At 37.9% G+C, this 15,814-nt stretch overlaps 1 protein-coding gene across 1 annotated transcript in view; it reads left to right on the top strand.

Annotated features, from left to right (window-relative positions):
• DOCK3 (dedicator of cytokinesis 3) overlaps window positions 1–15,814 on the top strand; it is a 183,891-nt gene that overhangs the window by 108,941 nt on the left and 59,136 nt on the right. The window contains exons 16-20 of the mRNA XM_030458632.1: window positions 8,824–8,948; window positions 12,538–12,700; window positions 13,178–13,284; window positions 14,061–14,232; window positions 14,892–14,989. Of these exons, the coding sequence (XP_030314492.1) occupies window positions 8,824–8,948; window positions 12,538–12,700; window positions 13,178–13,284; window positions 14,061–14,232; window positions 14,892–14,989 (665 nt within the window). The remainder of the gene's footprint in view (window positions 1–8,823; window positions 8,949–12,537; window positions 12,701–13,177; window positions 13,285–14,060; window positions 14,233–14,891; window positions 14,990–15,814) is intronic.

Here is a 15,814-nt window from a genome sequence, read left to right as displayed (position 1 = left end):
TTTAGGGAGGAGACCTGAACCTAACCAGTTGTGCAATCCATAGATGTAAGACCTGGCATTAAACTGTCTTGATTTTTACAGTGTAGAAAGAAGTGGGCTCACTAATTATACTGCATGCATAGCATTTGAAATACTGTCTCATTGCTATGCATTCCAGCCAAGACTGAAGATGACTTTGCAGATGTGGGAAACTTTATGAAAGGATAATGGGAAAAGTATCAGATTTTATTGCTCCAAAGACTGCAGTGACACATCAGTATCAAAAGTAGTTGTTGTGGCCTCATTACTGAAGCTCTTCAGAAAGCACAATAAAAACAGGGAGTAGGTGGTAATAATTTCTAGAATCTAAAGTAAAAGGATTTAGATTGGTATGTGTCTTATTTAATACTGAACTTGAAAATAATAGTAATAGAGCAGCAGAGGATGTGGGCTATATAAGTGGGATAAAGCCACTTACAACTTTTAGGTTTTAGTGGCCTTAAAGCAATTCCAGTCTTTACCCAAAGCAATCAAATAAAGAAAGATTAAATACTTCATGTTGATATGCAGACAAAGCTGCAGCAAGGTCATCTGCTCTAATTGAGATCACAGCTGGATGTGTCAGCTAGAATAGGTAGGTCACAGTTAAAAGAAGTCAATATTAGAAATAACTTTTATATACCTGTATAAGTGAACTGATTCTCCTGCAAGAATTGCTTTATCCTCCATTTCTATGTATAGAGATGTCCCTCAGGTGCTTCAGACCACTGAAATTTAGAGAGCTTAAGGAGCAGTTTTATGGCTCCAGTGTGCCCTTTAATAGTTTTTTCATTTTCTGGGCCTTGGCCTCTCTCTGCAAGCTGGCACAGTGAGTGGGCTGTCCTCCCTGTACTGTTTCGGGCAATACTTTTTTTCAGGCCCTGAACAAGCAGATTAGCAGTTTTCATGTAAAAAGTGCTGCTGTCCCTAAATTTAAAACATTCTCTTTGTTGCAGCTCATTTAGATTTCCAAACTATCTTTCTGATTAAGAACTCTATGAAAAATACTGCCTCAAAGCAAAAAATGTCCACCAAATCTTAAATACATTGTTATGATCTTTGTGATACTCAGCCTAGGCACCTTAGGCATATAAATGAATTAAAAGCAGGTTCCATTGTTATGTTTGCAGCACTCCCATTGTAGGGCTTGCTACACAGGTACAGGAGAGATATTCCCAGCTCTGGTCAGCCCATCAGTGTTTTGAATACTCTTCAGAAGATCACGTGTGTTTGCTTGTGTCATGTTTGTGAGAATCACAATTCTTGTTAGAGAAAATGGGTCTGGAACTATGATTATGATCATCTTTAAGGCCTCTTCTAACCAAACCATTTGATGATCTATTTGGAATGGGGTTCATATAGATAGAGCTGCTCAAAATACTGATTGATAAAACCAAATATGTTAAAGGACCATTGTTCTGCTATGAAATTCTTACTGATGCTCTGGGGGTACTGGACACCCAGAACTTGATTCAAAGGGGGCTACAAGAGGTCAGCATATAGAGTGTTTATATGCAGAGCTTTAAGCATTTGTATTTGAAAAATAAAAACCTTAGGTTTGTGGAGAAAGGCAGTTTGTAAATGTCTTTAAACACCAGGTAAGAAAAAAAAGGCAGCCATGGAAATGTGAATAGAGTTTCACTGTAATGATAAATTAGAACAATGCCAGAATAGAGATGAGATGGGAAGAGAAGTACCATTAATGGTGCTCTGAGTTAAAATTTTCATGATCCTGGGTATTCTCCAGGATAATGAAATCTCTGGGAAGAATTATAGATGAAAAGATAATGTAACTTCACTAATGCAGTGAACAGTGTTCATTTTTAATTGCTTATAATTATTTTTTTTTAATGAAAATGTTAGACATTATTCAAGTGACATCCTATATTCTCCTGTTGGTAGCTTTTAAAGCAATAGATAATACTGGGGGCTGAGTTTCCCTGATGTCCAGGAGAGAACATTTGGGTAAAGTTATCTTGCAGGTGGATTAGCCAAGCCCCATGGACAAGAGCTCAACAGCTTCCTTTGTGCTTCTGTTGCAACAGCCAGAACCAAACATTCTTTCTTAGCTTTACTAGTACTGTCTAAAGTGAGAACAAACTTCATTTTGTGTAAAGAAAAAACTCCCTCCCTCCCCCCCCCAAATTAATATAAACCCAACAGTGTCATGCACGTTAGCAGTTCTCAAACATGTCTGCTGCTTTAAGTGTCTTTGTCAAACTACCTGTTCCTTGCTTTGCTTCAGAACTGTTTCTTATTAAAGACAGGGTTCCCTTTCAGAAAAAAAGCACAGAAAGTTCATGATGTGTATTTTGCAAGTGGATGTAGATTTTTCAAGGCAGAGTGGTTTAAAAGTGTTTTGAATGAATAAATGAGTAAAGGCTACATTACCTGGTAGTGATAAAGTATACAGTCATCCTTCTGCTAAACCAAGAAATCCTTTTTTAAAACAAGTAAATAGCTTTAGCATTTCAAATGAATTTAATTTCTTAACCACTACAGTTCTGTAGCTCTGTCTTATCACAGTTTTCCTGTCCTGTATTGTTTTCTAAGCAGTGGCAATAATAGTTCCTGTATCAAGCTCTCTTTTTCCCTCAGATATAAGCAGAAGTGGTAACTGGTTGTCATTAAGAAATAAAGAGAAACTGGCCTTTATGTGCTTATATCTTGCATGGTTATGCAGAACAAGAAACATCCTAGAAAGTGACCATGCCTGTCTTTATTTCTAAAGATAAAATGTTCTTTGTTTCCTACTGTGTTGTGATCTGAGAAGAACATAATAAAGACTCCTTTTATCTTTTTTGTCCGAATCAGAAGGGATTCAGTCAAACCAACCTCATGGAAGAGGTGTGGTGGGTTTTTTTCATTTTTCAGTTTGTTTTTTTCTTTCTTTCTTTTCTAAATTGCTGCTGGGTTTAAGACTGTCCATCTGATCCTGACAATTTTACCTTTCCCCAGAGATAAAAGCAATGAGGCATGTGCTGCTTGCCTTTTGGATTGCAACTTTATTTGTATACAGAAGTTGCTGATCAGAAATCTATTGCATAGGCATGGCGTTTGTCAGTCCCCAAAGGACATCCCTTCCCTTCCCCATGTGCTGATAAGTATTCTGTCTTTTACTTTGGTCCTCTGATGAAAAGTGCATGCTTCATCTTCTACTTGTGAGTGATGTTTTGTTCTCTTTTTTTCTCTCTCCTTGTCTTAATTTCCTGGCTTCTCTCCCTTTCCTATCCCTTTATTCTCTCCTCTTTCTTTCTGATGCAGAGATGAAGATAGTTGGGTGTAAGTTTCTGCTTTTCTGTGTAATGTCTGCTTATTGCTTGCTTTGTCCCATTTTCATCTTCCATGGAATGTTGGGGATTGGTAAAGATGGCAAATCATGACATCTTAGGGAAACTTTGGTAACAGAGAGGCACAGACTTTGTCTGACTCGTGTCTCTTCATACCACCATGTTTCAGAAAATTTTAGTAGCTATGAGAGATGAACCAGTAGCAAAGTTGAGAAACATCTCAACATCTGTTCTGTAAGTGAACACAAAGTCATGGCAAAAATACATTAAGAAACAGACTTGGCAAAATCCATCAGCTGCTGTCAGCTGTTCATGGCAGGATAGTCAATGAGACTGAAAATATTTAATAATTATCCCTAAAAGGTATTTATAAGGAGAATTAAATTTTAAATTTTTTCTTTTTTTTTTTTTTTTTTGGTCATTTATAAGCTGGCAGAAATGGAAAGCTAAAATACTTTAGAGATAAGATAAAGAGAATAAAAAACACATTAAAATTCAGATTGCTACTACTGAATAGAAACTCTTTCAGGGAAATCACAGAATTTAAAAAGAGCATTGTATGATTATTTTCTGGTCATATCAGGCAAACAATGGATGGCAAATAATCTAGTAATATTGTTCTTTTTTCTGGAAACAATTGAGTGTTCTATTCACCACAAGCTAAAAGAGCACAGAGAGTTAAACTTGCATAATCATGTTCTTATGAAAAAAAGTTAATTTAACTTGTCATACAGGCAGTAGATAAAAGCTCTGTTTCCTCTTGCTGCTGCAGTATTAATCCCAATAATAGTTGCATAGCATAATTATTTCTAGAATACAAGCTTTAAAAAAATGTGTGAGTGTCTGGTGAAGGGGTCAAGAAGTGAATTTCTGCAGTGGATCCAATGTGATCCCCAGTGTCTGACTGTAGCAGGGTTCTGCATTTTAACAGGCAAGTAGTGATACAGAGGGCAGCATGTCAGAGTTTTACACCAGCATCACAGGTGACTTCACTGTTAGAGCAAGGGAAAGCAGCAGTCTTCATCTTTTGAGTTGTGATTGAGAACAGGACCATAACAGCCAGAAAGAAAGCCAGAGGGCATTCGAGACCCTTCCCATACGAGCACTTGGTCATTTTTTTTCCATTACTCTGTTTGTTTCTAAAGAAAGATGTGATGATCACAAAGTTGATCGTGGGCCTTGTTCTGTTAACTTTGTGCTGGAATTACTGCTCTTTAGTAGTAGCTCTATGTTTTTCATTTGGAGAAAGCTAGAACTTAATAAGTGTGTAGTATGCTGCTTGAGATCAGACCCAGCTACTGGCACCTTGTTCTTGTGCCAGTGGCCTCCAGAGGAGCTGTGAAGAGCTGACATGATGAATGTCGGGGTCAATGTGGTGCTCTTGGCCAGGCAGAAGAGCAGGTACCGCTGTAAGGAGTCAGAACAAATCCAGCCAAAGCACATTGTGACACTGTCCTTGAACAGAAATAGTCTGCATTTGAGAGTTTGGCTCGAAGATTTTTGCTACTTGCTGGACTGAGTCTCTGTATTTCAGAGTCAAACCCTTGGTGGTTTAAATTGCTGTAACTGCATTTAAGTCAGTGGGGTGATGCTGGTTTACTCTCGTTGTGAGGATGTTCATCCATGTATAGGACACCAACGTATGGTGGTGGCTTTACTTCATAAGCCATTGTGGAAGATACTCTTGAGTGTCCTTCTTGCCCTTTCCCTGTTAGAAAAGACATTTGCTAGAATCCAGGCATCTGAGATTTGTTTGCCTCTTTCTCCTGAAGGAACTTGCTTGAATTATGTAATATTTTTGACACAGTCTTTGCATATATAAACCAGGGACCATTCCTCTCCTCAGTATACAAAATCTTTTAGGATGCCTTAATTAAAGGTGTTAGATTAAATGCAGGTTTTTCTGTAAATTGCTACTACATTCCAGTTCATGTAAGGGGTTGGTCTTCTAGGGGAAAAGCTGCAAATCTGATCAGGATAAATCTACTGCTTACTCTGATACCAGACAATTAATTGGCCAGTGAACTACTTAATGTTATCAAATCTAGAAAACGAGAAAATCTGTAATTATTCCAGTACATTTCTCATGTAGCCTCATGTAGCCTTTTCTACCAGTTCTTTTTTTTCCTCATTACAATTAAAACAGTCCCAAGTGATAAGAGAAATGATTTAATTTCAATATGAGCAACCTCCCTGCCCCTACCCAGATATAATTTATGATTTATAATTTAAACAAATTTGTTTGACATAAGGATTTGTAAATATATTCAAACAAACAAACAAATCCCCCAGAAAGGTGAAAGGAGCGCAAAAGAGGCATCAATATCAGAAAATTAGGTTTTTTTATAATTGTGAAAAATATTATATTTCAATATATTTTATAAGGAATGAATAACTCCATGTGTTAGAACTGCATCTGTTTTATGCTAAAAAGCACTTTACAGTTGGTTTTAAATTGAAACCAATTGTGGAAGACAGCCTTTAAAATAAATACCATTCTGAAAGCTCTCATTTGGTTTTCAGTTCATCCTTGACAGCCTTTTGACATCAAGAGCCCTCAGTTTAAAGTGTCATCTGCAGGTTTTAGTCTATAAATACTTTGGCCCACTAGCCTTATAGCACTTTTTTATTCCTGTGCTGATGATAGGAGGCCACAGGTAACCCAGTTTTACAAGCTGCGCTGCTCTGTTTGTGAAGAAGTGAGGCCCAAGTGGTGCAGCACTGAGCTGCTTGCTCTCAGAACGCAGGAGCTGCTGTCACTTCAGAGCCAGTACTGTGTGTACAGTAGGAAGCAATGCAGAGGGGGAATTGTCTGGGGTTTTATCCAAGTTCTTTATTTTTTTTCTTTTTACAATGGAATTAAAATGGGGAAATGCCCTTTCTGCCAAAATTTTTTACTTGGTTATGTAGCTGTCATTCTGTGTTAGAGCTGACAAGAATCCCTTCTTGCTTGCACTGATCACACTTTTTGTTTAGTGCTGTGCAAGCTGTGCTGGTTACCTGTTCCTGCACTTGCCTGGCCTTGTGCAGTTTTCTTTAGTCTTACAATCTGCATACTCAAAACTTTCAATCAACTGCTTGGGGCTGAAGCATTTGCTGTAGCTTCTGTGCATCCCATTGCTGCATCTGAGCTCAAACTCCTCAGAAACAGAAGCAGCTGGAGAAGAAAGTGGCTTGCAAGGACTTGGAAAGAGATGTGGTTAACTAATAATGCTGAGAAAAGGAGAAAGTAAGATTATTTCCACTTAAAGAAATAGAAGGGTTTGAGTTTATAGTTTAAATTCCAGATTTTAAAAAAACCAAACAACTGATGAGCTCCACACCTGATAGTCCAATGCTTTTTGTCTTTTCCAGATAATTTACTTTCCTATTTTTACTTTATCTAATGACCTTTCCTCTTTGTTTAAGATTCAACAGACAGTATTTTTTAAAAGAAAAGGCTCACCATACTCCCTAAAATATTTTTCCCTTCTTTCTTCTTCATTTTGATGCAAACCCACCATTTTTTAGATTCTTCTACTCCTCACCCCAAAGGCATTTTTTTAATTAGTGAAGTAATAATATCCCTCCTGTTAAGCTTAGAGGAAGATAAGATGCTATATATAACCAAATGCTGCCTTTAATTTAGGCTGGAAATTTATTTTCAATCTGACATTGGACTTTGTGTAGCCAGACTGCCTTCAAGAAAAGAGGTCATAAATAGGAAGCTCAAAAATGCTAATTATAGTGAGTACAATTAATTTATGTTCAGAGTTATAGCATACAAATTGAAACATTTTTCCTCATTATACAAACTGCTAAGAAAAAAGTTTATTAAGAAGGAGGATTTGCAAAGCACAAGTCCCTGCTTAAATTACCTTTTGTGATAAGTTCTGAATTTCCTTGATTTTCCTATGGTCACCATATAGGTAGGGAGCTTAGCTTGGTTTTGAGCAGCAAGATAATTTTCTCTGTTGTTTTGGCCCACAGTGTTGCATTTGATGACATTTCTTTGATGAGAAAAAAATGGATCAAATATTTGAGGTCCTTTCACCAGCCTCTCACTGTCATCTTTTTCCCCTTAATGAGCCATAGCATTTTCAGACCTCTAACTGAGCTGTTTCAAGCAGTCAGCTCTGTGTGAATCCTCAGTGAGAGTGAGGCTGATGGAAAAAGGACATTTTGCATACAGATTCCCATTCACAAGGAGTTCCTAGCAGAAAACTATTTTCCATGCTTAAAAAGTTGTCCTTGCTGGCAGAAATAAAAATGGAAGGCAGGACTGAAAGCTTCTATTGTTTGTCCCTGCAGTATATTAAGGAACAAATTCTGTGGGGTTTTAGACTTCAAGAAAAATGTAAAATGCTTCTTTGCAAAAGGATATTCCCTCACTGCCTGAGAGCAAATGCTGCCTATTTCACTGTGCTTCCGATTAATAAACAGATTTAACTGAATCAGCTTCCTGGGGTGGAAGAAATCAGACATTCAAGGAGCCTCTGCTTTGCTGGATAACCATTCCCATTACTGCGTTATTTGGTCTCTTGAGGCTGCTTAACAAAATACTTCCCTTGAAAGGGTTTAAGTTTTTGGTAGGCTTTGTTCTGTTTGTTTGGTGGTTTTTGTATTTTTAATATATTGCCATTTAGTGTGCTTGCCTTTGTGGCAAGTAAGTCATCATGAAATGGTGACAGTAAATAAATCTTATAGAAAAAAAGGTGGTACCTTCTGTCCTTTTTAGAACTGACTGCATTCGTTTTGAAAGCAGAGTTTTCCAAATCAAAAATTAAAAAAAAAATAAAAGTCACTTAGAATCTCTCAAATTTGGGATATCATGCTAGTGTTTTCATGCTAGTATCTATTTGAGATAGATGCTAGTGTTTGTATTTCTGAATACAGGAATTTGCTCTGAAAGGTCTTGAAAATGAGGTAGAGAGAAACTGGCAAGTATACATACTGCCCACTTTCTTATTTCTTACATTCATTCATCTGGAGGCCAGCCAAAATCTCTAGCTCTCCAAAACATAAATTAGTACTTAATCAATCTGAATTTAATAGCAACCATGTTTCCAGGAAGGCTGTTTTTATTTTATTATAATACAAAGAAATGATGAAAATACATAAAGTAATTGAAGAGCTAACTGCACATAATTTCCTGCCAATCATCAGAAAATACCTCTTTTCTTTTTTTTTTTTTAAAAAAAAAAGTAAATATGAAGCCTGATTTTAGTGATGCTTTGTCAGGGTTACCCTGATACTTCCAGATCAGCTAACTGGTCAAAGTAGTAGAAGGGTTTTTTTTTCCCCCTTCCTGCTCACACACACAAAAACCCAAATGATGATTCTGAGTTCACACTTTAATAAAGGCATTACTAACACTAATAATCTGATTTTATGCACTGGTATTAAAATGTTCATCTTTATTAACAATTAACTTGCTGCTTGGAATGATTTGGGTATCAGCCATGGTCTTGCAGAACACAAATGTTGCAGTGAGCCTTCTGTGTTGAATTGAGCACGGGACCCTCCCTCCCTGCAGGTGACATCCGCAATGACTTGTACCTGACCTTGGAGAAGGGGGATTTTGAAAGAGGTGGGAAAAGTGTGCAGAAGAACATTGAAGTGACCATGTATGTGCTGTATGCTGATGGAGAAATCTTGAAGGTGAGTGTTTATGTCCTCTGAGCTTTAGGTGCCATCTGCTTGCTCCATGGACATGCACTCGTTTTGTCGTCTCTGAGGCAAGGGAAGTGCTGAACTAAAACTTGCTCTTTCTTTTTTTTTCTTTTTGGTAAGTATTTAAACTCCAGATTATGCTGAAGGAAGTGGCCAGTTGTAAATTTGCAAGAATTTGGAGCACTTTCCCTACATAGGAATAAGGGAGTTGGAGAAAATATTCCTAAACTGAAAAGCTTATGTAATTTCAAAATGTCACACCAGTGGCTGAAAAAAAGAGAAAATTTGGGTAAATGTAGTCAGAAAGAATCAAAGAGTGTATTACAAATAGCTAAAAGTAAGTAATGTGTGTTGTACAACATGAAGAAATGTTATTACAAGAGAGACTTTTAAATTGAGTTATGGTACTCAGTGTAGTTTTGAAAAGAATAAATGTGAGTGCCTTATTTCCAAGGTCTTGGCTTTCACCCTGGGCTGGCTCCATTCCATCTGTGGATGGTGATGTTCAGTGTTTTTCTGTCTTCCTCTTCTTGCTTTTATTACTATGGCAGAGAATGAGGTAGGTAACTCAGCTTTGTGGGAGGGCATGAGGATGGAGAAATAAACTGAGCATAAACATCAGAAATGGAGAAGTGGCTGTATTTAAAATCCATTAATCATAACTTCTCCCTTCCTTTCTTTTTCTATCTACACTGCAATAAAGTGGCCTTCATAGCTATTACCATAAAGGAGACCAAACACCAAAGCTCTTCTGTACCAAACTCATTGTCACAATCTGTTTTTTTAACTGAAAGGAGAACTTCTATTACTGCAATTGCTGGTTATTTCATTAACAGTGAGGTATATATTTTGTAAGGAGCTGGTCTGTGCTCATAGCTGCTGCTTTCTGTTCCATTTCATTAGACACACCTTCCAGTTGAATGACATTTTTAATCATCCCATCCCTTCACAGCAGTCTGACAAAACCCAGCATAGGGCTTTACCCTCCAGTCTGCCATGTCAGCATCTTCACATGCTAAGGTACATAATGGCAGCTAATGCTGCTGTGACTGTGGCTAATGGTTAAGTATAAAAGCCATATGATTTCTAGACATTATCAGTCTTCACTTCTGGGGTTTTGGTGGAAATGGTCATTCACAGATACCGAGTTCCCTTTTTCTTACCCTTGCCTCTTATTACTACTGCAACAGTAGCTCAGGGTTTACATGGGGTAATGGAACAGACCTGGTACAAACAAGCACAGAATAGTGAAAGGTGTTCAATCCAATTAGAGAAAATTGAGATGAGCATTTGTCATAAAGGAGAAACTTTACATAGAAAGGATTTTTTTTTGGTTTTAAATATTTCACATATTTTAAAAACTCTTTGTATCAATTTTATTTTACTGCACCACTGTATAGGTGCAGTCAAAGCAACAAATACTTGGTTTAAGCCAGGGAGTTCTTTGGCTCATGACACATAATGATTTCTAAAGACCAATATTTCAAACATGCAGACAGGAGAATTTTTTTCTGCATAGGAAATACTCAGTTATGAGCTATCATATATACTGAAAAATAAGGAGACTGGAATTTTAAGTCTCCTTCCCTTTAATGTGAACTCTTCATTACCCAGGTACATTTCCTTTCTCTCTTAACTGCAGAATAGAACTAGAAAAAAAAAAGTATCAATTGCACTCACTGGTCTTGTGGTTTACAGAGACTACTTTCATGTTTATATTTTGCAGATCACAATTCAGAATTAAAGGTTAAACAATCTTCTCTGTCAGACTGTAGTATAAATGCATAGAAACTAACTTAACAACCAGAAGGAAGGCACTTTACCTGTTCATTCATTTAAATTTTATAGCAAGATACAGAGTTCAAAGTCTGACCACTTGTCTGCCAATGCAGGTAATTTTTTGAGGCAATAGAAGAAAGCTCACATAAAAATTTGAAGAAATTTTCTCTTACAGAAGAAATAAAAATACTGTTGTACTTTCTCTTAAAAACCTAACACAGAATGAGGTTTCAGAATTCTTGTACTGAAGCCCAACAAGTTACTCTTATTACAAAATATAGCTGGAATATTGCAGGCATTCTGATTTTTAATACTATCACCACTATTTTCACTTCAGTCTGTTAGTATCTGCAAGTTAATTCTTGTTGCTGTATTAAATAAATCACCTTTATGACAGGACTGTGGCACATACCATATGGTTACTAAGACTTAGTTGAGGGGACTGAGTTTTATGAGTCAATGCCACAGTCACTCCATTTGGATGTGAGCCTTTGCAATGAGTCTCTGCCCAGGGAGGCTTTTCTTGCATTGAATCCCAAAATTCCAGAGTGCTGCTTTTTTTTTTTTCTGTGCTCTTTCACAAATTCTTAACTTTCTCAGAGCCAGAAAAATATTACCACAGGCCAAGCTAAAAACTAAACTGGATCTGGTCAGTAGGATATACTTGACTTGATAGTCTCTTGATTACAGATAAAAGAATCAAATCAATATTGTTTGAAATTTTGTGGGACAGGATTTGGAAATGCCTTGAGGAAAGGATTGGTTGTTCTTTTCATGACACTATTCCACATGGAGTGGTTTTACTTCAGAATTTATATTTCATGTGTCATTCTGGGTCTGCTTAGCTTCTGTTTCTTCCTGGATTCGTTATCCTTAGAGATGCTAAAAGTGAAGACTCCTTAAGCTGTCTTTTTTCTTTCTTTTTCTTTTCATGATTTTACAAGATGTATCTATTGGTTCCCTGTGTAATTGGTAGGTCTCCAACAAGGGTTAGTGCTTATTTTAAAAAACCCACATTCTTCCTGCTCCATGCCTTAATTACAAAGGACCTACAGCTTCCTTATTTCAGGAGCTCAGTGCTTCTCCTACTTTTCTTCACTCATATTCCAAGGATTTCTGTATTTCTTTAGCGATATAAAGTCATGGTTTTCTTCATCTGTGTTTTGAGAATACATACAGTGCTCAAAATCTCTGGGCTTTTTGCATCTAAAAGCAGAAAGTTAGATCCCATTATGTTTTTAGGTGATGACTATTCAACAGAAATTATTTGCTTGCCACTTGTTAAGCAACTGGATCAGAATTCTCTGGGTGAGGCTGGATGGTTGCAGTTGCAAAAGACCAACATTTTTAAGAGCTTGAAAAGTTCAGGCATCACTTCTGAACTGAGATACAGAAGCAGAAATCTGATTAAAAGATATTTTCAGAAAAGTCTCATATTACAAGTGATGGTCCTGCTAGGTCTTTATTTTTAAATGTTTGCTCTCATCTTTATATATTTGGATTTACATGTTTATTGTATCTGTTCTATGCTTGATAGAAAACTTAGCTTAAATTATAACATAAGATACTGGAATTCATCCAGGATCCATAGGTCTCATGGCTCATCCTTTGACCCAAAACAGTTTAAAGATCTCTTCAAAATATTTGAGATTTCATTGTGTCTGGGTTTCTGCTTCTGACTCTTCCTTTATGTCTACAGAAAAATATGAGTTATATAAAGGTTATCACCATGTAATAAAATGACTCATCTCTAATGATGTGATGTCTTCTAAACTTAAATCCTTTTCTTTTGTTCCAGGACTGCATCAGCCTGGGTTCAGGAGAGCCAAGCAGGAGTGCATACCACTCTTTTGTCCTTTACCACAATAACAGCCCTCGATGGGGGGAAATCATCAAGTTGCCCATCCCCATTGACAGGTTCCGTGGATCCCACCTCCGGTTTGAGTTCAGACATTGCTCCAGTGAGTGCAAAACTTAACCAAGAGAAATCTAAAGCTGAGGGCTTTCCATTGTCAGTTTCTCTTTGGATGAGGCTGTAACTGGGTGGAATGCAGGAAAGAAGTCTCACCCTAAAGCAGAATGAAAGTGCACAGCTAATTAACTGGTTGCTGTATTTATTAAGCAGCACATTAAAAACACCATGAATGATCAGTGCAGGGCAAAACATGGTGTAGATGTTCTCCCCTGCTGTTCTTTTGCTGTGTTTTCCTGTATAATGTTTTCTTTACAGCATGTTTGTTTTCTACTTCTCTATGTTCAGCATATTTGTGCTTCTTTTTAGGCTTGTTGGTCATTTGCATACAGTTAGACATAGTTGATTCTTATGTAACCTGTATGCTCTTCGTTAGGCATGCAGAGAAGTTAGTGAATAACCTTGTGGTATATATGGACAGACAGAAAATGCACAAATGTAATTCCTTATTTCTATTTTGCTACAGCTAAAGACAAGGGAGAAAAGAAGCTCTTTGGTTTTGCATTCACTCCATTGATGAGAGATGATGGCACTACCTTGTCGGATGATATCCATGAGCTTTATGTTTATAAGGTACCAATTTTTCTCTGCAGATTTTTCACCTACTCATCTCTACTTCAATTTAAATAAGTAATGGTCATTAGATTATCTTTTTACTCCTTCATTACAAGTATGTAAGGAACACCTTCAAGATTTTATTAATTCAAAATTGCATGGATATGGGTACAGCCTTCTCTCTTCTCTCTCCTCCTCCCTCCTCTCCTTCTTCTCCTTCTTCTCCTTCTATCCTTCTTATCCTTCTTATCCTTCCCCTCCTTCCTCTCCTTCCTCTGCTTCCTCTCCTTCCTATCCCCTCTCTCCTCACCTTTTCCCTTCAGACAATGTTGATTTCTCTGTTTTTAAATCTATCCATGTCTAAATTGAACACACTCATGTCAGCAGTTTTACCAGCCCATGGCATTACTCTCTCCCTTTGTATTATGCTGTACATCAAATGCATCCTGTCACAGGGCTACAGCTTGGCAAATCTGTAGCAAGGGGGTTGGGAACTGTTTAGGGTTTTTGCTTCCTGCTGATTTACCTTGGTTTATTTCTTCAGTAAGACTTTCAGACAGCAGCACTAAGTTGTACGATGGGAAGACCATGGTAAACTCTAACAAGCCAGTGGTTAGGAGACAACATTTTGTAGAGTTGGGCCTGGTTTTTGTATGTGCAGGCCCCAAAGAACAGCTTTTTCTTAGAAATGTTATTGTGCACTCAAAAAAATCAATAAAAGTAGTTAGGCAATTGCTGCCAGGGTGTATGTGGAGTGAGAGACTAAGTACAATTCCCTTGCCCTGTCCCTGCAGTGTGATGAGAACAGCACATTTAACAACCACGCGCTCTACCTGGGGCTGCCCTGCTGCAAAGAGGATTACAATGGCTGCCCCAACATCCCTTCCAGCCTCATCTTCCAGCGCAGCACCAAAGAGACCTTTTCAGTCTCCACGCAGCTTTCTTCTACCAAGCTGACCCAGAATGGTGAGTAGCTGCTCCTTCAAAATCGCCCAAGGGATCATGAATAAAGGAGCTAGGATGGGTTTGCTTCTGCTCTGTTTATTTTACTAAAACACTCTGCTATTACAATTTCAATATTTTTTATTACAATATGTGTGCCTTTTTTTCCTAACACTGTTGAAATGAGCAGAAACTTTCTTTGAGGAAATAAGCAGATAGGCAGATGGCAGAGAAGTTACAGACATTACTCTGAGTGTGAGAAGGGTAATGTGCTAAAGCAGAGTTCATTTTTGTCAAATAATTGAAGAACAAAAAATTCACACTTCCACACAACACAAAGTTTGGGTTTTCTCAGCTTTTATGGACCTTCTAAGTAAACAAAAGTTTGTTATGGCAACGACCCTGAAGCCTGGGAAGAGAAAAGGGTATTGTCCTCAGTGCAGAGTCAAGTCACATGTGGGAAAAATGCAGCCTTAACTCTTTTTAAAGTCGTTTACATTCTTCAGTTTGTATCCTTGTCAGTAGTGCTTGCTCCCTATTTTCCATCTTGTTTTCCCTACTTAATTATTTGTTTTCCTGGGAACAGCAGCGAGAGCATAACATAACATAGCATGTAATGAATCTTTGGTTGCCATTCTTCCCTCTGCATATGGATTCCAGCTCTTTCTCTCACTGTTCTGCAGTGGATTTGCTTGCCCTACTGAAGTGGAAAGCTTACCCGGATCGGGTGATGGATATTTTGGGAAGACTGAGACATGTCAGTGGCGAGGAGATTGTTAAGGTACTACATGGAATAACAGTCTTTGGATGTATCTGTGACAGCAAGTGGATGCAGACTTACAATGCTTTCTGAATGTTCCCTATTGTACGTTTTGATTCGTGCTGTGAATTCTCAATTGTATGAACTTGGATTTTATTTGACATGAAACTCAACAGGAAGATAGTCCTTGGGATCAAAATAGAGCTAATCCTTAGTGAAATTCCTTCACCCTGGTGCTGCAAGTACCAGGGCTTCAGCACAAAGTGTTCCACTCCACAGGCCCACTCCTGTTGAGCCACACTCTTGCTGATGTAGACAGCCACCAGCTGTGGTGTTTTGTGCAGACTTATCTGTTCCAAGTCTTCCCTAAAGAACTTTATTTGAAATTGTATGTGGTCATTTCTAGAGTGAAGAAAACAGGGCTGACTCAGAAAATTTGGCCTTTTCAAACAGCTACTGGAGGTGATCTGTTTTGCTGTTTTGCAAATATGTTCCAAATGTCTGTGTAAAGGAGAAAGAAATGTGAAGCCTTGAAAGTGAAGTTTTGCTCAGTGGTCAGTGAACCATCCTGCAAACCCATTTTCCTCTCCCAGCACTGGGCAGGAGCACCTTTTGCTCTCCAGCATTTCTAACCTGTCAGTCATCTACACCTGGCTGAGGATTTCACTGTGTCTTGTAACTGCTCTTGCTCTCTTTGCCAGCCCTTTGGGTAACCTGAACTTTCTTAGGTCAAAGGAGCTTCAACATTCCTTTGAATGCTTGTGGTCTCAGCAAAAAAGTGCCTTCCAGATACCTCTCAGATAATGTGAGGTGTGCTGAGAACTCTTAGAATTTACTTCTATAAAT

The sequence above is a fragment of the Calypte anna genome, chromosome 12, assembly GCF_003957555.1.
Source record: "Calypte anna isolate BGI_N300 chromosome 12, bCalAnn1_v1.p, whole genome shotgun sequence".
NCBI classification, from domain to species: Eukaryota; Metazoa; Chordata; class Aves; order Apodiformes; family Trochilidae; genus Calypte; species Calypte anna.
This window is presented reverse-complemented; position numbering and strand designations above follow the sequence as displayed.